This window comes from Spodoptera frugiperda, chromosome 1 (genome assembly GCF_023101765.2).
Source record: "Spodoptera frugiperda isolate SF20-4 chromosome 1, AGI-APGP_CSIRO_Sfru_2.0, whole genome shotgun sequence".
NCBI classification, from domain to species: Eukaryota; Metazoa; Arthropoda; class Insecta; order Lepidoptera; family Noctuidae; genus Spodoptera; species Spodoptera frugiperda.
The window spans coordinates 9,555,918-9,570,399 of NC_064212.1; the positions used below are offsets into that span (position 1 = coordinate 9,555,918).

Here is a 14,482-nt window from a genome sequence, read left to right on the forward strand (position 1 = left end):
ATCCGATGTGCATCACCACGTGTAGGTAGATTGGCACACTTTGTTTTAACAATTACTTGTAAAATGAGAGTTGCTGATAAAGTACCGCCACGTTTAGTGGTGGGCACAATGACGGTCTATAAGAGGATTAGTTCTTCAATTCTTCACGTAAGCAGGATATGAGCAATTCATTTGTAGCTTGTCCGTTGCAAAGAGGTCAATGACAGTGTGGTGATACGAGATATCAATCTGCTCGGTGAAAGCTACTGTTCCCCGTACACTTGTTCGTAATCCGACGAATGTATTGCTATTGATAATGGTATCTATTATATTTATGTAGATTACTATCTAGTTCGGCGATACCAGCTTTCACGTTTCGATGTAGGTGTTGGAACTGACGCTGCTCAAGCGCAGTCTGGATTATAAATGCTTTTAATTTCTACGAAGCTTGCTTTATAGGTCGTAGGTAATATTTTATTGATCACTACTATTTTTTGATATTGCTATTTTTACCCGAATGTAGAAAGGTTATCGTTTTTCGCGCGAATTTTGTTTAAGATTTTCTTTCGATTAAAATTGACTGCATACCTATAAATAGTTGGTAGATTGGTCATTTCGTTTACGTTGGTCGTAGTTTATTGGTCCATTTAAGAAATAAAGTTTATAATAATACAGGTGTCAGGTATCAAGGAAGTGAATACTAGAAACTGGTTATATTAAATAACAAGATTATTATTTCTTACGAATTGTTCTTTATTATTACATATTGGATATTGAATATGAGAGAGAAATACAAATGTTTATTAATACTATTGATTATTACATGGGAGATTAAATATTGTACCAATAGGTATACAAAATCTACTATACATATATAGTGGTAGGTACTTGTTAAGTAGGAAATAATTAGGGAGAGGTCAATGGTCTACCCGTGTCCGTACATTCAACTGCACGCAGTTTTCTGTAAAAGTTAGTGAGAAATTTTACCGATATTAAAAAATGAATTATACGACATTAGACCTTAAGGTCGAAATTGTATGTAGTTAATACCAATATCAAGTCTCACAAACATAGTTTTTTGAAATGTCTGCATGAAGTCAAATGTACAACTATGTGACAGTTAGGAATAGGCGGACTTTTGCAGAGGTGCAGACCATCAGACCTCAACCGTACTGGACTACTAACTACAACATTGTAAATGTCCAAATAATAATCAGATTGACACGGAAACAACTATTTAACTGTTCAGTGGCATATAAGAAAATCCTTTTTATCCTGTTACAAATGCAAAATCTCTGATTTTTCTTATTTCATACATGAAAATTATACACTGTGATATGACAAAAATAGAGAACAATGATGCACAGAGTCAAATGGAAAATTAAAGAAATAATAAAAACGATTTTAGTCATTGCCGCTGTTTACATTTAATTTGTATAACCTAGCTGTTCCGTCGTCTGAGGCGGTTAGTATTAAGTCTGTTTTCGCGTTGTAACGTAGGTCTAAGATTTCTGATAGGTGGCCTGTGAACTTCTGGCACTCTTCGCCCGACCGGCCTTCGTACACCCGCACAGAGCCATCGAGACAGCCTGTGACGAGAAGCCTGTTCACCCACGTCATTCTGGTGATCCCGGGACCGGACCCAGCTTTCGTACATTGATGACGTTTCATTCTCCGAGGTACATCCCATATGTCTACTGCTCCCGTTAGTGTACCTGAAACACAAATGAAATGTAAATTAACCAATGCCAGTCTGTACTTCAGAGCCTACAAAGCTTCTTCTAAGAAAGTATCCCTAATGATGAGGGTGGCATAATCTTTTAGATTAAACCCTCTTTAAATCAATAAAGAAAAAAAGAAAGTATCCCACAAAGTATTATAATATCATAATCAACTACCTCATCAATTGCGTGGTGTTTGAATGATTAGGGAAAAAGGAATCTAATGTTAAATTATTGTATGTATTGTATTGGTATCTGGTGAAATATTTGCCTATTTTTTAATTTCTTTGAGTTGGGCGTTGCTGCACACTTTTGTGTTCAGTGTATGGCAACACCTAGATCTGAAACCACAATTTGTGGATCAGTGTTGCTCCGTGTGGGAATCGAACCCACTGCATGTTGTACGACAGCCAGTTGCCCAGCCACTGCACCAACCATGCAATCAGATGTTATATTTCACATCTTCAAGTAATAGGTTGTTATCTTGTTAAAATAGCTTAGTAAAAAACTTATATTTACCTGTGGCAAGATATGGGAACTGGAGGTCTTTTGAAAAAGTAACTATTTCTAAGTCTACTTCTGCTGTCATCTGGCTGACCACTCTGCCATTATTTGGAGTAGTTAACACTATTTTACCTGAAAAACAAAATAAAATAACATTACAAAACAGAATTTAGAGATGTCTGACTTCTATTAAATATTAATCGTGTGTTTAACATGTGCTCCTTCTGCGTTCAAACTTATTTTCAAAATTATATTTCTTATTTTGCCTGTACTATCTTACAATGGTGCAAATCAATTGTGTTTTTCTTTCTTTCTTTCAGGAAATATATGACCTAATCTTGTTTCTCTCAAAAGATACAGATATTAGCCTCCAACAATGAAAAGCACCTAAAAACGTAATTATGTGGGTAGCATTTTTTTTTAATTCTCTCATTGCATTACACAAAAAGAGCCAGAATAAATAACTAACTGATAAAATTGAATAACACAACTGTTTAAAGTGGGCGTCACAGTAACAACTTCCGAAGTATTATTAAACTAGACATTATGTTATTAAAATTAGTAATTTAAGAATCTTACCATCATGTGAAATAGATGCCATAATATTATCATCGGGAGGAGTGTCTATAGCTGTGACTTTATTTTGATGAACTGATGCAGGCACTTGGTGCAAAACTGTTGATTTTCTCAAATCCCATATCTTTACGAGACCATCTTCATAGCCAGCAGCTAAACGAACTCCGTCATGGAACAACTGTAATCATTAAAAAAGGTTGTGTTAAACAAATAGGTTAAAATCAGTTTTTAAACTGACATGGTCACTAACAATATTATTAGAACTTATGACGGGATATTTACGGATCTCAAGATGAGTTCATTTATGATCATGGCGCTTGCAATAGTTCCGAAATATCGGAAACTCATCAGAGTGAATAAACATGGTAAATATCCCGTCATAAGTTCTAATAATAGGTTAAAATCAGTTTTCTACCTACATGATAACTAATGTGTAAACGTAGAATCATAATTATTTGTAGTATTTCTATTCATATTATTGGTATGAAATCTTAAATGACTTGCATATACTAGCCAATTGTTGAGTCATCAAATCAAGATGCATCTACTAGCCAATTGCTGATTCATCAAATAAGGATTGTGAGATTTTATAGTACCCTCATTTAAAAAAAGTTTATACTCTGAAAGTTATTTTTTATAGGATTAACACCCGAATACTGAAATGCTACTCAATTTAAAGTTGTACTGAAATATCGTGCTATCTCTGTCATTTTATAAAGAATTGATAGCGACAGAATTAGTCTTGAGAGTGTCTTAAAATTGAGTAGCGTTTGAGTATTTGGACATAAGTTGTTTAAAAATATTTACCATTCCACACTCCGCTTTGGTATTCTCTCCTTGTAGGACTTTTGTTTCTCCTGAAGGTACTTTAAATACATATATTTCACCAGGCACTGTTCCAAAAACAAGAACTCTAGCTCCAAAATGCCACAGGCCCCAAATCAAGTCAGGAGCTTCATATTCAAAGACAACGGGCCACGATTCTTGCTGGGTCTCTTCCTCACATTTCCAAACTTTGATTAGTCCCGCCATATCAGCTGTGGCTAAGAATGCGCCATCAAAACTAAAGCCAGCGAAGATGACAGAATCCTTATGTCCAAGACATTGCATTACCAACTGGCCATCCTCAATCCTCCAAACATAAGCCTTGTCGTCTTCCCCACCCGTGACCGCCAGTTTACCATCAGGGCTAATATCGCAGCAAAACACAGATCCATTATGCTCTCTGAATATGAAAATAGAATTGTCTTCTTGCATTTCTAAAGCCTCTTCCACTGGTTCCTCGTCGTCATTGTAATCATCGTTGAAATCGATTTCTCCAACTTCCTCGAGAAAGACCATGCCATCATCATCTTCCATGCCCAAGATCTCATCTCCGTTTATGGACGACGACGGCGAGTCCTCCTGATGGTTCCGCATTGTCTAAAAATGTAAAAATATAGATGAAATCACGAATAGTCACGAAATAATGGTGCAATAATGTAAAATTTTATAAAACTAACCTCTTTTTTTCAAAAATCAATATAACTATAAGAGTCTAATTAGAATTTAGCTGATAACTTGTACAATGCTTAGTTTTGCTAAGAATATTATGTTAATAGAATTTCAGGAACGATAGCCACTTTTAACAATTATTTTCACTCGATTACACGTTTCTTTCACACGAGATTACTTTGACGATTGGAAATTACAATTCGCCTTCTTTCAAATGTCAATAATAAGGATGTGCTCATTTGTTATGACAAAAAAATCGACAACAAAACTGACAGAGTGAAGAAAACACTATTGAAATAGTCGATTTTGAAACCAAGTATGCATGATACGATTTAGACGCAATGTGCATGGGTATTCTTTATTTCTACAGTTTGACATTGACGTTTCAATTTAGTGACAGCGGACAGAACAGACACTAACCGATTTTTAGGTTATGTTTTATGAGTACTAAATTGTATAAATAATTTATTTCGTTTTATGAAATAATAAACGCTTACAAAACACTTATTCTGATAAAGTAAACTTTACTTTCTCAAAAATGGCATCGCTTAAGAAAGGTACTGTAAAATCTCCTATCAATACGTACTTAGGTACACCTTTATTAAATTTCATTTCATAACAAACTTAATTTTCGTGTTACAGTTTTGCTACCAACGCAGGCATCATTTATGATCGCTAAACGATTTCGTGGGAAAATTAATATACAGAAGCCAAGGAAACCCCACTTTGAAAGACAGCTTCTGATAGACTTATCAAAACCTAAATATGGTACTCCGAAATACCTCCTTCCGGACGCAGCGCTTTGTGACAGAGGAGAAAAAAAATACGCAAGAGAGATTGACAACCCTTTTGAGAGAATATTAGCAAATGAGTGTCTCAACTGGTTTAACACATCCAAGATGGTAATCTTTTTGCATGTAAATGCAATAAGCATGGAAGATAAAATGCCAGTGTTTGCTGCGCTGAGCAAGAACAATATGCATTTAAGATGTTATGGTAAAAAGATTGTTAGTATGGCCACCACAGGGACACGGTATGAGGCTGTCAATCACTTGTTTACTTCACATCAGAATATTATTTTCGGACAACCTGAGAATGTAGCTAAGATGTTCAAGATTATGAAGAAAGCACCTCAATTAGTCATTATGGGTAGGTTTTAATGAATTATATAACTTTGAATACAATAAAAACTAGCAAAATGATAATTTTGAACTATAATTTAATGTTACTAATTAACAAATGCCTTAAATTTCAGCTGGAATCATCCAAGACAGATTGATGTCAAAGAATGAGTTGCTAGAATACAGTCAGATGCAGAACATTGATGTGGCGAGGAGTCAGCTGTGTGCTGTACTTGACAGTGCTGGGTCTAGCCTTGTGAGGCAGCTGAGTCTAGGCCAGCAGGCCTTGGTAGGCCACCTAGAGAAGCATGTAGAGCTCCAAAGCGCCTCAAGCAAGGAACCTCAAGAAAGTACTAAGGCGGAACCAGAAAGTACTAAAACAGAACCTGAAAGTACATCATAATTGTTATCAATTTGTGTAAAGTTATTTATTAGTATAAGGTTTAGAAGAGTTTTTATGTTGTTTTCTTTGTATACTATTGTGAATAGTAATCTAAAGTATCATTGTTTATTAATTTATCTTTTAAATTACTCAAAAGTAACAATGAAGTTTAGTATTACTTTGTAATGATCATCAAAGTATATCAAACAAGTATAGGCTCTGTATCAAGTTTTTTACCAAATATTTTACACTGGTAAAAAGCAAACATTGGACTGACAGATTCTTATGCGTCAGAGACGCGACGCGTCATTTTGTAATAATTATCATAGACTTTACTATGGTTGTTTCAGCCATTTTATTTTGAACAGAAAAATGGCATTCGACATTCGGCGCGTCGAATGTCGCACAATGCTGCTTATGAATATGAGTTCCTAGCGACGCTCGAAACGAGTCGAGTTACCTCGACAAACAGTTACATTAGTAAGCCATTTAAGTAAAAAATGTTAATATTTATTTTGACCTGGTCAAAATAAATATTCTTCCGAAATAATAAACCCGTGCTCCACCAGCGAATGTTACGTTTATCTATGCTATATCGACAGTATACTCTGTAATCCTGCAAAAATTACCATTACGCACCTATTTCGTGTGCATGCACTTGAACGGTATAAGTGGCTTTAATGAACTGACTGTTATACGTAGTTGAGACGTGACAAGTGCGTACTCTAATAAGGTACTCAAACCATTTCCAAGAAAATTAATATCGAAAATAATGTCTTTCAGTTTTTATTAATCTTATCCATAACAATCATTAGATATTGGCCATTACATCGGGCACAACTCATAAACATAACACGCATATTATCTACTGTAAATATAACTGGCTAAAAGTTAGTAGCAGCTGTTTTTACGTGCACCTCTGCCACAGCTTATGCCAACGAGAAACAACGCCTGATAAGTAAAGCGAGATAAAAATAAAACAACTTCTTGTTTATAGCATAATGTATTTTATTTCAATCTTGAAACAATCTTTGGTTGGAGTTGCAACTTATAACTACTTAGTCCAATAGAGATCAAAAGTTAATGACTATACGAGCACGATTGCTTCCACGATCAACTTACACTTTAAATAATACTTGAGCAACACTGTTTTCATTGGCATTACGTAATAGTAAATTTTATTTACGTAGTTGGTAAACTTAACTAACAAATACAAACAATAATCATACTGGCAGTTACTCTATTACAAAGAGTATCTAACATTATTCTCCATTTAAAAATCATAAACAAATAACACGTTGCGTCTATGGTGTCATGGCGCAGAAATACGACTGGTAGCAGACGCTAGAGCAGTGAGGGCCACTGCAGCCTCCACCTCGTCCCGGTCATGTCTCGACATCGTATTTACTGAAATCCGCTGGATCTTTGCATCTGGCTTTCTTCTTTTACCATCACCCCACCACGAGTAGTTGCACTCACTTGGTTGGAACCGGGCAGCGCTCTCTAGCCACTTGCTGAGTAACATCGGGCTTGTAATCGCTTTGGTTTCTTCGTTCCTATTTTCGTTTGCATCCGATTTGTAAGAGTTATTGTTGAAGTTGACACACTTGTCTTTCATATTGGAAGATGTGTCGGAATCGTCGTGGTGGTATTCTGTTATGGTTTCGGGACTGCCTGATAGGTCCCCATCATGGTCTAAGTTGTCGTCAGGGTTGTTGGGATCGGATTCGCTCCATATGCTGTCATCGGAACAAATGCTAAACTGTTCCACATTGCCCTGTGCGCGATCGTTGTATGTGCGGATCAGATGGCCCCACGTTTGCTGATTTCTATCTACATTTACATTTTTCAACTTTCTTCGCCAGTTTGCAAACCAGTTACAAATCTGAAATCATAATTTAATGTTAATTAAATGTACTTAGGTACGTATTAAATAAAATATAATTGTACTAATAAAACGTGGGTATTTTTATAACACAACTTATTATCACAGATGGCATCTTATGGTTGTCGAAGGTACCTATACTTAGGAAGACTAATAATTCCTCTGTCGTCATGGTAGTTAAAGTTATTTCTAAATTCATTAGTAGTAAATCTGAATACAATAGTCAATCTAGTTTTTCACTTAACGTTAAATGCTGAACCGTAGTCAACAAAGCGGTGACAAAAATAGTGCCTATTTATGTACAAATAGCAATTTCTGGCATCGATCCAATTAGGTTGCTGTTAGGTACAAACATAATACCTACGTACGTGTAAAAATGAGAAAACAATGAACTTTGAAATAATATATAAACTGTTGAACTTACTTGTATGTATGTGAGGCCAGTTTCGCGAGACAAATATTTTTTTTCTTCTCTGTTTGGGTACGGGTTATCTCTTCGTCGCACCAGCCAGTCTTTGAGATATCGCTTAATTTCTGGTGTGAATAGCCTCTTTTGCGGACGCTGGCCCGCTACTAAGCTCCTTCTGTAATTGTAAAAAATATTTGATAAATGCCACATTGTTAATTAACAAAACCTATTGTCTGCAATGTCGATGAAAGTAACATTTTAATAAAGGAGCTTTATAGGCACCGTATGTGATGCATAGGTGACGCACAAAGAAATTTTATACTGAATACTGAAACTAATGACTCATGCATGTCAATGTTTGTTACCACTAACCGAGTGTATCGTCTGTTTCTGACAGGCCGCGAAGGTTTCGCCAACTCTTCTTTCATCGTGATGTCAGTCATGTCTTCCTTGCCTTCTTGGACTTTTTCAATGAGTGTCATCGGATCTTGTATAACTTGATTTTCACTTAAATGATTGTCCAAATGAGTGTAGAGTAGGAGAGCGACACGTAATGTGAGGACAGCACGTGCAAGGGCACCACGGCTTGCGACACGACTCGTGTCTCGCAACACTGCCGCTGCGGGGGATGCTTACTGATCTATTAAAAAAATAAGGACATGATGACATAAATAGATTGTCTTTCAAAGAGTATACTGTTTAATTACGTGAAGCAGTTAGCTAGGTAGCCGTATGTTGTAGTAGCTGCATTGATGTAACCGAAACATGACGGTCACATTCCTCAGTTCACATTTAGATGTTATTTACCCGCGATACCCTCCTGAATTGCACATTCGGTAGTTCACATCGATTTATTTCAATACATAAACTCTACTTTTATTGGACGTATTGTTTTAATGTTTTCGTATTCAGTAATTACCACAATGAACAAAAAACATGTTAACTATTACGTGTGCTCGAGGGTCAATGTTCTTGTTTTTGAACGGCCGAATAAAATTTAGTGTTAATTAGAGAGTTTCTTGAGTAAGAATAGACACACTGATTTGTTGAAGTGAATTGTGTATAATTTTATTTAATTTTACTCGCGACTTATTGTTCTAATGTGAAAATTGTGGTACGTACCTGTGTGCGGGAAAGCTCGGGGATTGTGTGAAAATGGCGTCGGATAAGCGCGCGACGGTAGCGCCGCGGCGCGGGCGCATCGTCGCTGCAAATACGTGTTATTTCAGGATGTCTCCCGCGATGTCTTCAAAAACATGATTACAAAGAACAATACCTATATATTTAGGTATATCGGAGGTAAGTAAATTAACGTGTTTCTGGTGAACTGCAATCAGTTTTTGGGGTCAGACATTAGTTGTATCTCCTTGTGTTGTTTTCGGTGATTGTAGAGTAACATCAATTTATTCGTCAATAAATCTATTATGGTCATAACCTATGAAAGATACATAAAATACAGGCGGCGGGAGCGTGTCGGGAACACTAAATTTGATCCTAGTCGCCAGAGATAGGTAAAACCGTCTGTTATCGTGTCACATCTGTTTATTATAGCAATACATTAAGAGAATGACGACTAGTATCGTATCATCGCATGTGATTAGGAGACTGACACTCAGATTTAGTAGCGCTGAGTTTTTTTCGTTTAGTACTTGGCAGAATCGATTTCTTTAAGTTTTAACTTTTATTCATATGGTTTTGAATTGAAGCAATGAAATGCTTGTATAGGAGATATATACGGTAATTACCTACATGTACTTATGCACTTAGATAGGAACCTATGTATAATTAAGAAATAAGGAATAAAAATTATCATGTTTTTTTTTCATGAAATATTTTATAATTTAAAAAGAAAATATTTTTTCAGTTAACCGAGGAACTGTAATGTAGAGAACTTTGTTTACATTCAAAATTATGGGTACCTAGTTACTTTGTTATTGTATACCTCAGTTTTACCTATATTTAGGTACTAGTCAATCTTTCTGTAGATACCCTTTACTAAAATATTTATAAGGATAATTTAAAAATGGTGTCTATGAATCTTACCTGTGTATGTGATATACACGTTGTAAATCAATCATGAAGAATCATAGGGGATTTTTAGTACATTTTTCAGAATTTAATAAGTAGTGGGTGCTTAAGTACTCAGTCACTCAAGTCAATGGGTTATAGATATTTGATACTTCAGACAAGAACGGCGACAGTATTAGTCATTTACTGCTTGGAAAGACGTATTGGGAAATTATTTTTATTTTATTAAAATTGTATAGGTATCAATTTTGTTGCATAGATAGTTTACGCACTACATGCTCTTTTTATCAGGTAATGACTTCAATTAACATTACTTGTGAAAATCCTTGGCATTAACAAAAAGTGTCAGCGCTCAGGTAGTGTCGGTATGGTTAACAATAGGCGGCCAGGAACATGATGCAACTTCTTTATAAAATAACGTCATGCTGAAGTAGTGCTGGTCAAGGCAAAATAGTAAAGACTAGTGTGTGATGTAAATAGAAAAATAAATGCAATAATTTTATCACCGTGACTTATCGTGCACATTCAGCAATCAAAATAGCTGTCAAAGTTTACAACAATCTTGATTTTGCGGCCTGCAACAAGTTCGTCTCGGACAGTAGGATTCGCTGTCTCTGTTCTGTGCGCGCACAATACAATAGTGCCATCCCTGTCGTGCACAGCGCAGTTCCAGTAGCGCGCATGGTGTTCCGCAAGTAGTGCTCCACACATGCGCTGCGGCGACTGCTCCGAGTGGTCGGCTGATCGCGTCCTTAGTAAACTACAGCTGACGTCAGCATCGCATCGTCTATTCCAGTTTCGCAGATCATAAAAATGGTAACAGAAAGTGATTCAGTCGTGTGAGATATTCCGTGGCGGCGAGTCACCCGGCGCTCTTGTCTGATACCGCGTTTCGAGCGTGGTTGGCGCGTGTATTTTACCCACGTGCGTCGCGTTTACCGGTGTTAGCGATTGATTTTTTTGCGGAATGGGTGAAGAATCTCAGGCCAGCGATGGCAAAGTGGTTTTAAAACGTAAAATAACATTGTTTAATGGAGTTGGAATTATTATCGGGACTATTATTGGTTCCGGAATATTTATATCTCCGACTGGAGTTTTCTTATACACTAGGTAAGCAGAGTGTTCAAAATTCCCGCCTTTTGGCCTATGTTGTTATTGTCAGCAGCTAGTTCGCGTGCACAAATTAATTTCTTCAGTTTTATCGGTTCGCACTTATCGCTGAATTTGAAACGCAACATTTGTTTGTTAAATAAACATTTGGGAGTTGTTCAATTAAAATTTAGAAGCAGCAAGATTATTTTGTGGTCTTTGTGGCATATTGGAAAGTAGAGTTTTGTGTCGTTATTTTTGAATTAAATTTAGTTTTGTATATCTTTATTCGTAATGTAGTGACACGCCGCTATTATTTGTGAGCACTTCCTTGATTTCGCTGTATTGTTAGGTATCTTATCAACGACATGTTTGGTTTTATTAACCTGCGCATTATCACTCGGTTACTTGGATTTTATTATTACTTACTTATAATCTGCTACTACAGAGTTAAAAGATACTGTAGGCCCATGCTATGTTAATCAGTGTTTTCAAGGTAATTCAAATTTTGAAATACCTACGAGATGTTTAAAAATAAATGATACGATTGCGAATTATTGCGTTGGCTACAAAAATAATGCTCGCAATAATTATGTAAAGTGTAATTGCAACAGTCGTTGTCTGTTTGATTGTAGTGATACTGTGCATAGTGTCCACTTACTTGAATCTGTGGTCAGTGGGTGACACCAGTTGGTCACTTTCATTTATGTCATTGCACTTACATGTAGGTAGGTTACCCAGAGGACCTGTTGGTAGAGTTTTCCTTAACTTCTATTTAATAATTAGGTATTCATATGCAAACGAGTACCTACCTATAAGGTACAGGCGCCTAATAATGTTCACCTTATTTCAAAACCTTGTAAAATATTGCAGATGAAAAGAAGAAAATATATATTGGAAGTTGTAATATATTTATTTAAAAAGCAAGATATCAAAAAAAGTAGAAGAGTTTTTGGCATTTTAATAAAAATACATTTAAACGTTTTTAAAAACCTGGTGTTGGGCTATCTTAGAAACTGGGCGACTTTACCTTATTAATAACTAGTAAGTAGTTAATAGTTATTAATAAGCAGGAAAAATAAATTTTAGCTAGGTAGGCATGTAACAGCATATTAGGGACAAAATATGTAGGTAATCGTCAGCGTATAAAATCGTAAACACATGGTTGTGGAAGTGATTTATGAATTTTATTTGCGTAAGAAAGAAATTAATTATAATATAAGTTAGATATCTTAACCCACTTACTTTTATTTGTATGGACGATTTTTTTGCTGTGTCCAAAGGTGTGACGGACCTTTTCTATTATGTCCAATACCATTGATGGTCGTTCTTCGTTTACGACTGCATCTTTAAAAATGTAAATAAAAAACAGTCAAACCCTGCGTTGGTTATGTGGGGTTTGGCTTGAATAAATACAACTTATTGGACATTTGTTTCCGTACGGATACGGATTCCGTACAGATAAAAATATATTGAATAAAACAATGACTCTAAATGTTACCTAAGTTTAGTAATGCAAAAATTCTGTACCTACTCAATTTTAAATTGTCAATGGACCCAAGCTTGTCCTATAGCTACGATCAACTACCCCAGGGGAGGGCAACAACGTTCTCTCAGTTTTCGGTGACCAACTTACCAAGCGTAGGGATTTTATCACGCATCAGGCTCGACTAGTACAAAGAGTATCTACAATATGTATAGGGGAAGAAAGATTAATTCTACCAATTAATATTTTCGAATTTCTCATTAGTTCAAAATAGCAGTAGAATCGTCCTATACTTAAATATTTAATAACATATTTTATTGGCCAGTGTTAATTTTACATGAAACCTCTTTGGGGAGTCAGAGGCGTGATGTAAAGTCTTCGATAACAATTTAACCTAGATTTAGTGACGGTTAAGGCTGAGTGGAGCCACGACCTTGTTAGCACAGCCATAGGGGATCCATTCACCATTCTACAGTGGAACTGTGGCCATTTTTTACAATACTTGTGTATTGTGCTACTACGCCATTATATCGGTAGCTTAGTAAACTGCTGATATTGAATAAATGTTTACAATAAATATTTAAAGTAAGCAAAAACGGTATTGACATGGTTTTAATGCAAAATTGAGAATTATAAGGATAGAAAATACATAGCTACATACCTACTAGATCACGCTCTATGTCAAGTGGCACATACATAGTCTTATGGGTGAAAAATACGTGAGTTTATGTATGTAATCCAGAATATGCTAACTAAATACATAACATAAGTAGATATTTAAGGGATCTTTGCCCGTATAAGGTTGGGCCAAGCTCTACAATACTTATTATTTTACGGTTAGGTTTGCCTTAAGTAATAGAACCAACAGCATGAAAAAAGGGTTGAAATATTTAGCTATCTTGAGAGATTTTATAGTGCTATTCTCCAAAAAATAATAAGTAGAGTTTAAAATAAATAAGTCTCAGTCGTCAGTGTTATTTAAAATTTTAGTTTGCTTCTTATGTTTGAGTCTTTAGTAATTTGAATTTCACCCCCTTCCTGACTACAGATCGATCTAATATTTAGTATGGTCTGTTAATCTTGATGACCGTACAATATTATAATATTGTCATAATCTAATATCAATTTTACAATATTATAATCTGATATCAAATTTTTTCATCAGTTCCTTGATGGATAGCAAAGAAAAGGGTTTAATTGTTGGAACAGAGCTCATTAAAAAAGTTGAACACAAAAATTTATCAGGTAACTCGCGTTATAATGAATATTTAACTGCAACAGCAGTTTGTGTACAAAATCAACAAGTCCTATAGTTAAGTAATTCAACAAGATCGCTTACATAAGTATTTATGCTGTTGTCAAGCGGAATCTAGGGCTTACATGTATGGCAGATATTTCGAAACAATTAGCAGCTGTTATGTGCTGTTATCATAATTAGTTCAAACCTTTTGTAGTACAAAATTCTGTTGCTAAACTCTACTCTTCTCGATATATATGAAGATACTACAAAAACGTGATTCTTACAGGCACCTATATAATCGCTACACATATCTTTGTTATCAGCCTCGTGGTATTAAGGGCTACAATAGCTTAGTCTAGACATCTAAGTACCTTCAGATTTTAGCCATGAAGTAGCCAGAACGTACAGACAGACAGGAAAATATAAAAAAAAAAAAACATATTTTGGTGTATGTATCGTATGTATATGCATGTAGTAGAAAGCGGTTATTTCAATATTACAAACAGACACTCCAATTTTATTTATGTAGTAGGTAATTAGTGTAAATGAAATTTCTATATTTTCAAAA

At 35.5% G+C, this 14,482-nt stretch overlaps 4 protein-coding genes across 4 annotated transcripts in view; 2 read left to right on the plus strand and 2 right to left on the minus strand.

The window, feature by feature from the left end:
* Nucleotides 1–708: 708 nt before the first annotated feature.
* Nucleotides 709–4,648, minus strand: LOC118273124 (angio-associated migratory cell protein). Its single transcript, XM_035589922.2, has 5 exons — nucleotides 4,283–4,648; nucleotides 3,588–4,202; nucleotides 2,784–2,958; nucleotides 2,220–2,336; nucleotides 709–1,694 (listed from the first exon to the last, which is right to left on the minus strand). The coding sequence occupies exons 2-5, from the start codon at nucleotides 4,197–4,199 to the stop codon at nucleotides 1,384–1,386; spliced, it is 1,215 nt and encodes a 404-aa protein (XP_035445815.1). The 5' UTR covers nucleotides 4,200–4,202; nucleotides 4,283–4,648; the 3' UTR covers nucleotides 709–1,383.
* Nucleotides 4,649–4,666: 18 nt separating this feature from the next.
* LOC118273126 (39S ribosomal protein L10, mitochondrial) lies at nucleotides 4,667–5,849 on the plus strand. Its single transcript, XM_035589924.2, has 3 exons — nucleotides 4,667–4,831; nucleotides 4,917–5,423; nucleotides 5,530–5,849. Exons 1-3 carry the CDS (start codon nucleotides 4,813–4,815, stop codon nucleotides 5,796–5,798), a joined length of 795 nt encoding a protein of 264 aa, XP_035445817.2. The 5' UTR covers nucleotides 4,667–4,812; the 3' UTR covers nucleotides 5,799–5,849.
* Nucleotides 5,850–6,761: 912 nt separating this feature from the next.
* LOC118273125 (homeobox protein Mohawk) lies at nucleotides 6,762–9,670 on the minus strand. The gene is made up of 4 exons (XM_035589923.2): nucleotides 9,194–9,670; nucleotides 8,444–8,711; nucleotides 8,087–8,246; nucleotides 6,762–7,662 (listed from the first exon to the last, which is right to left on the minus strand). Exons 2-4 carry the CDS (start codon nucleotides 8,551–8,553, stop codon nucleotides 7,090–7,092), a joined length of 843 nt encoding a protein of 280 aa, XP_035445816.2. The 5' UTR covers nucleotides 8,554–8,711; nucleotides 9,194–9,670; the 3' UTR covers nucleotides 6,762–7,089.
* A 1,120-nt stretch (nucleotides 9,671–10,790) lies between these two features.
* Nucleotides 10,791–14,482, plus strand: part of LOC118273122 (large neutral amino acids transporter small subunit 2) — a 28,533-nt gene continuing 24,841 nt past the window's right edge. Inside the window, exon 1 of the mRNA XM_050696752.1 lies at nucleotides 10,791–11,209. Coding sequence (XP_050552709.1) covers nucleotides 11,067–11,209 — 143 coding nt within the window. The 5' untranslated portion in view covers nucleotides 10,791–11,066. The remainder of the gene's footprint in view (nucleotides 11,210–14,482) is intronic.

Bases quoted from the DNA above. Each gene is read 5' to 3' on its own strand.
- LOC118273124 (XM_035589922.2), bottom strand. From the start codon at position 4,199: ATGCGGAACCATCAGGAGGACTCGCCGTCGTCGTCCATAAACGGAGAT. The intron at 2,337-2,783 runs GTAAGATTCTTA...TTTGTTTTTCAG, and splicing joins GGCATCTATTTCACATGATG to GTAAAATAGTGTTAACTACT. The intron at 1,695-2,219 runs GTAAATATAAGT...TTTGTGTTTCAG, and splicing joins GTTCCCATATCTTGCCACAG to GTACACTAACGGGAGCAGTA.
- LOC118273126 (XM_035589924.2), top strand. The intron at 5,424-5,529 runs GTAGGTTTTAAT...CTTAAATTTCAG, and splicing joins ACCTCAATTAGTCATTATGG to CTGGAATCATCCAAGACAGA.
- LOC118273125 (XM_035589923.2), bottom strand. From the start codon at position 8,553: ATGACACTCATTGAAAAAGTCCAAGAAGGCAAGGAAGACATGACTGAC. The intron at 8,247-8,443 runs GTTAGTGGTAAC...TTACAATTACAG, and splicing joins AGAAACAGACGATACACTCG to AAGGAGCTTAGTAGCGGGCC. The intron at 7,663-8,086 runs GTAAGTTCAACA...TTATGATTTCAG, and splicing joins CTGGCCTCACATACATACAA to ATTTGTAACTGGTTTGCAAA.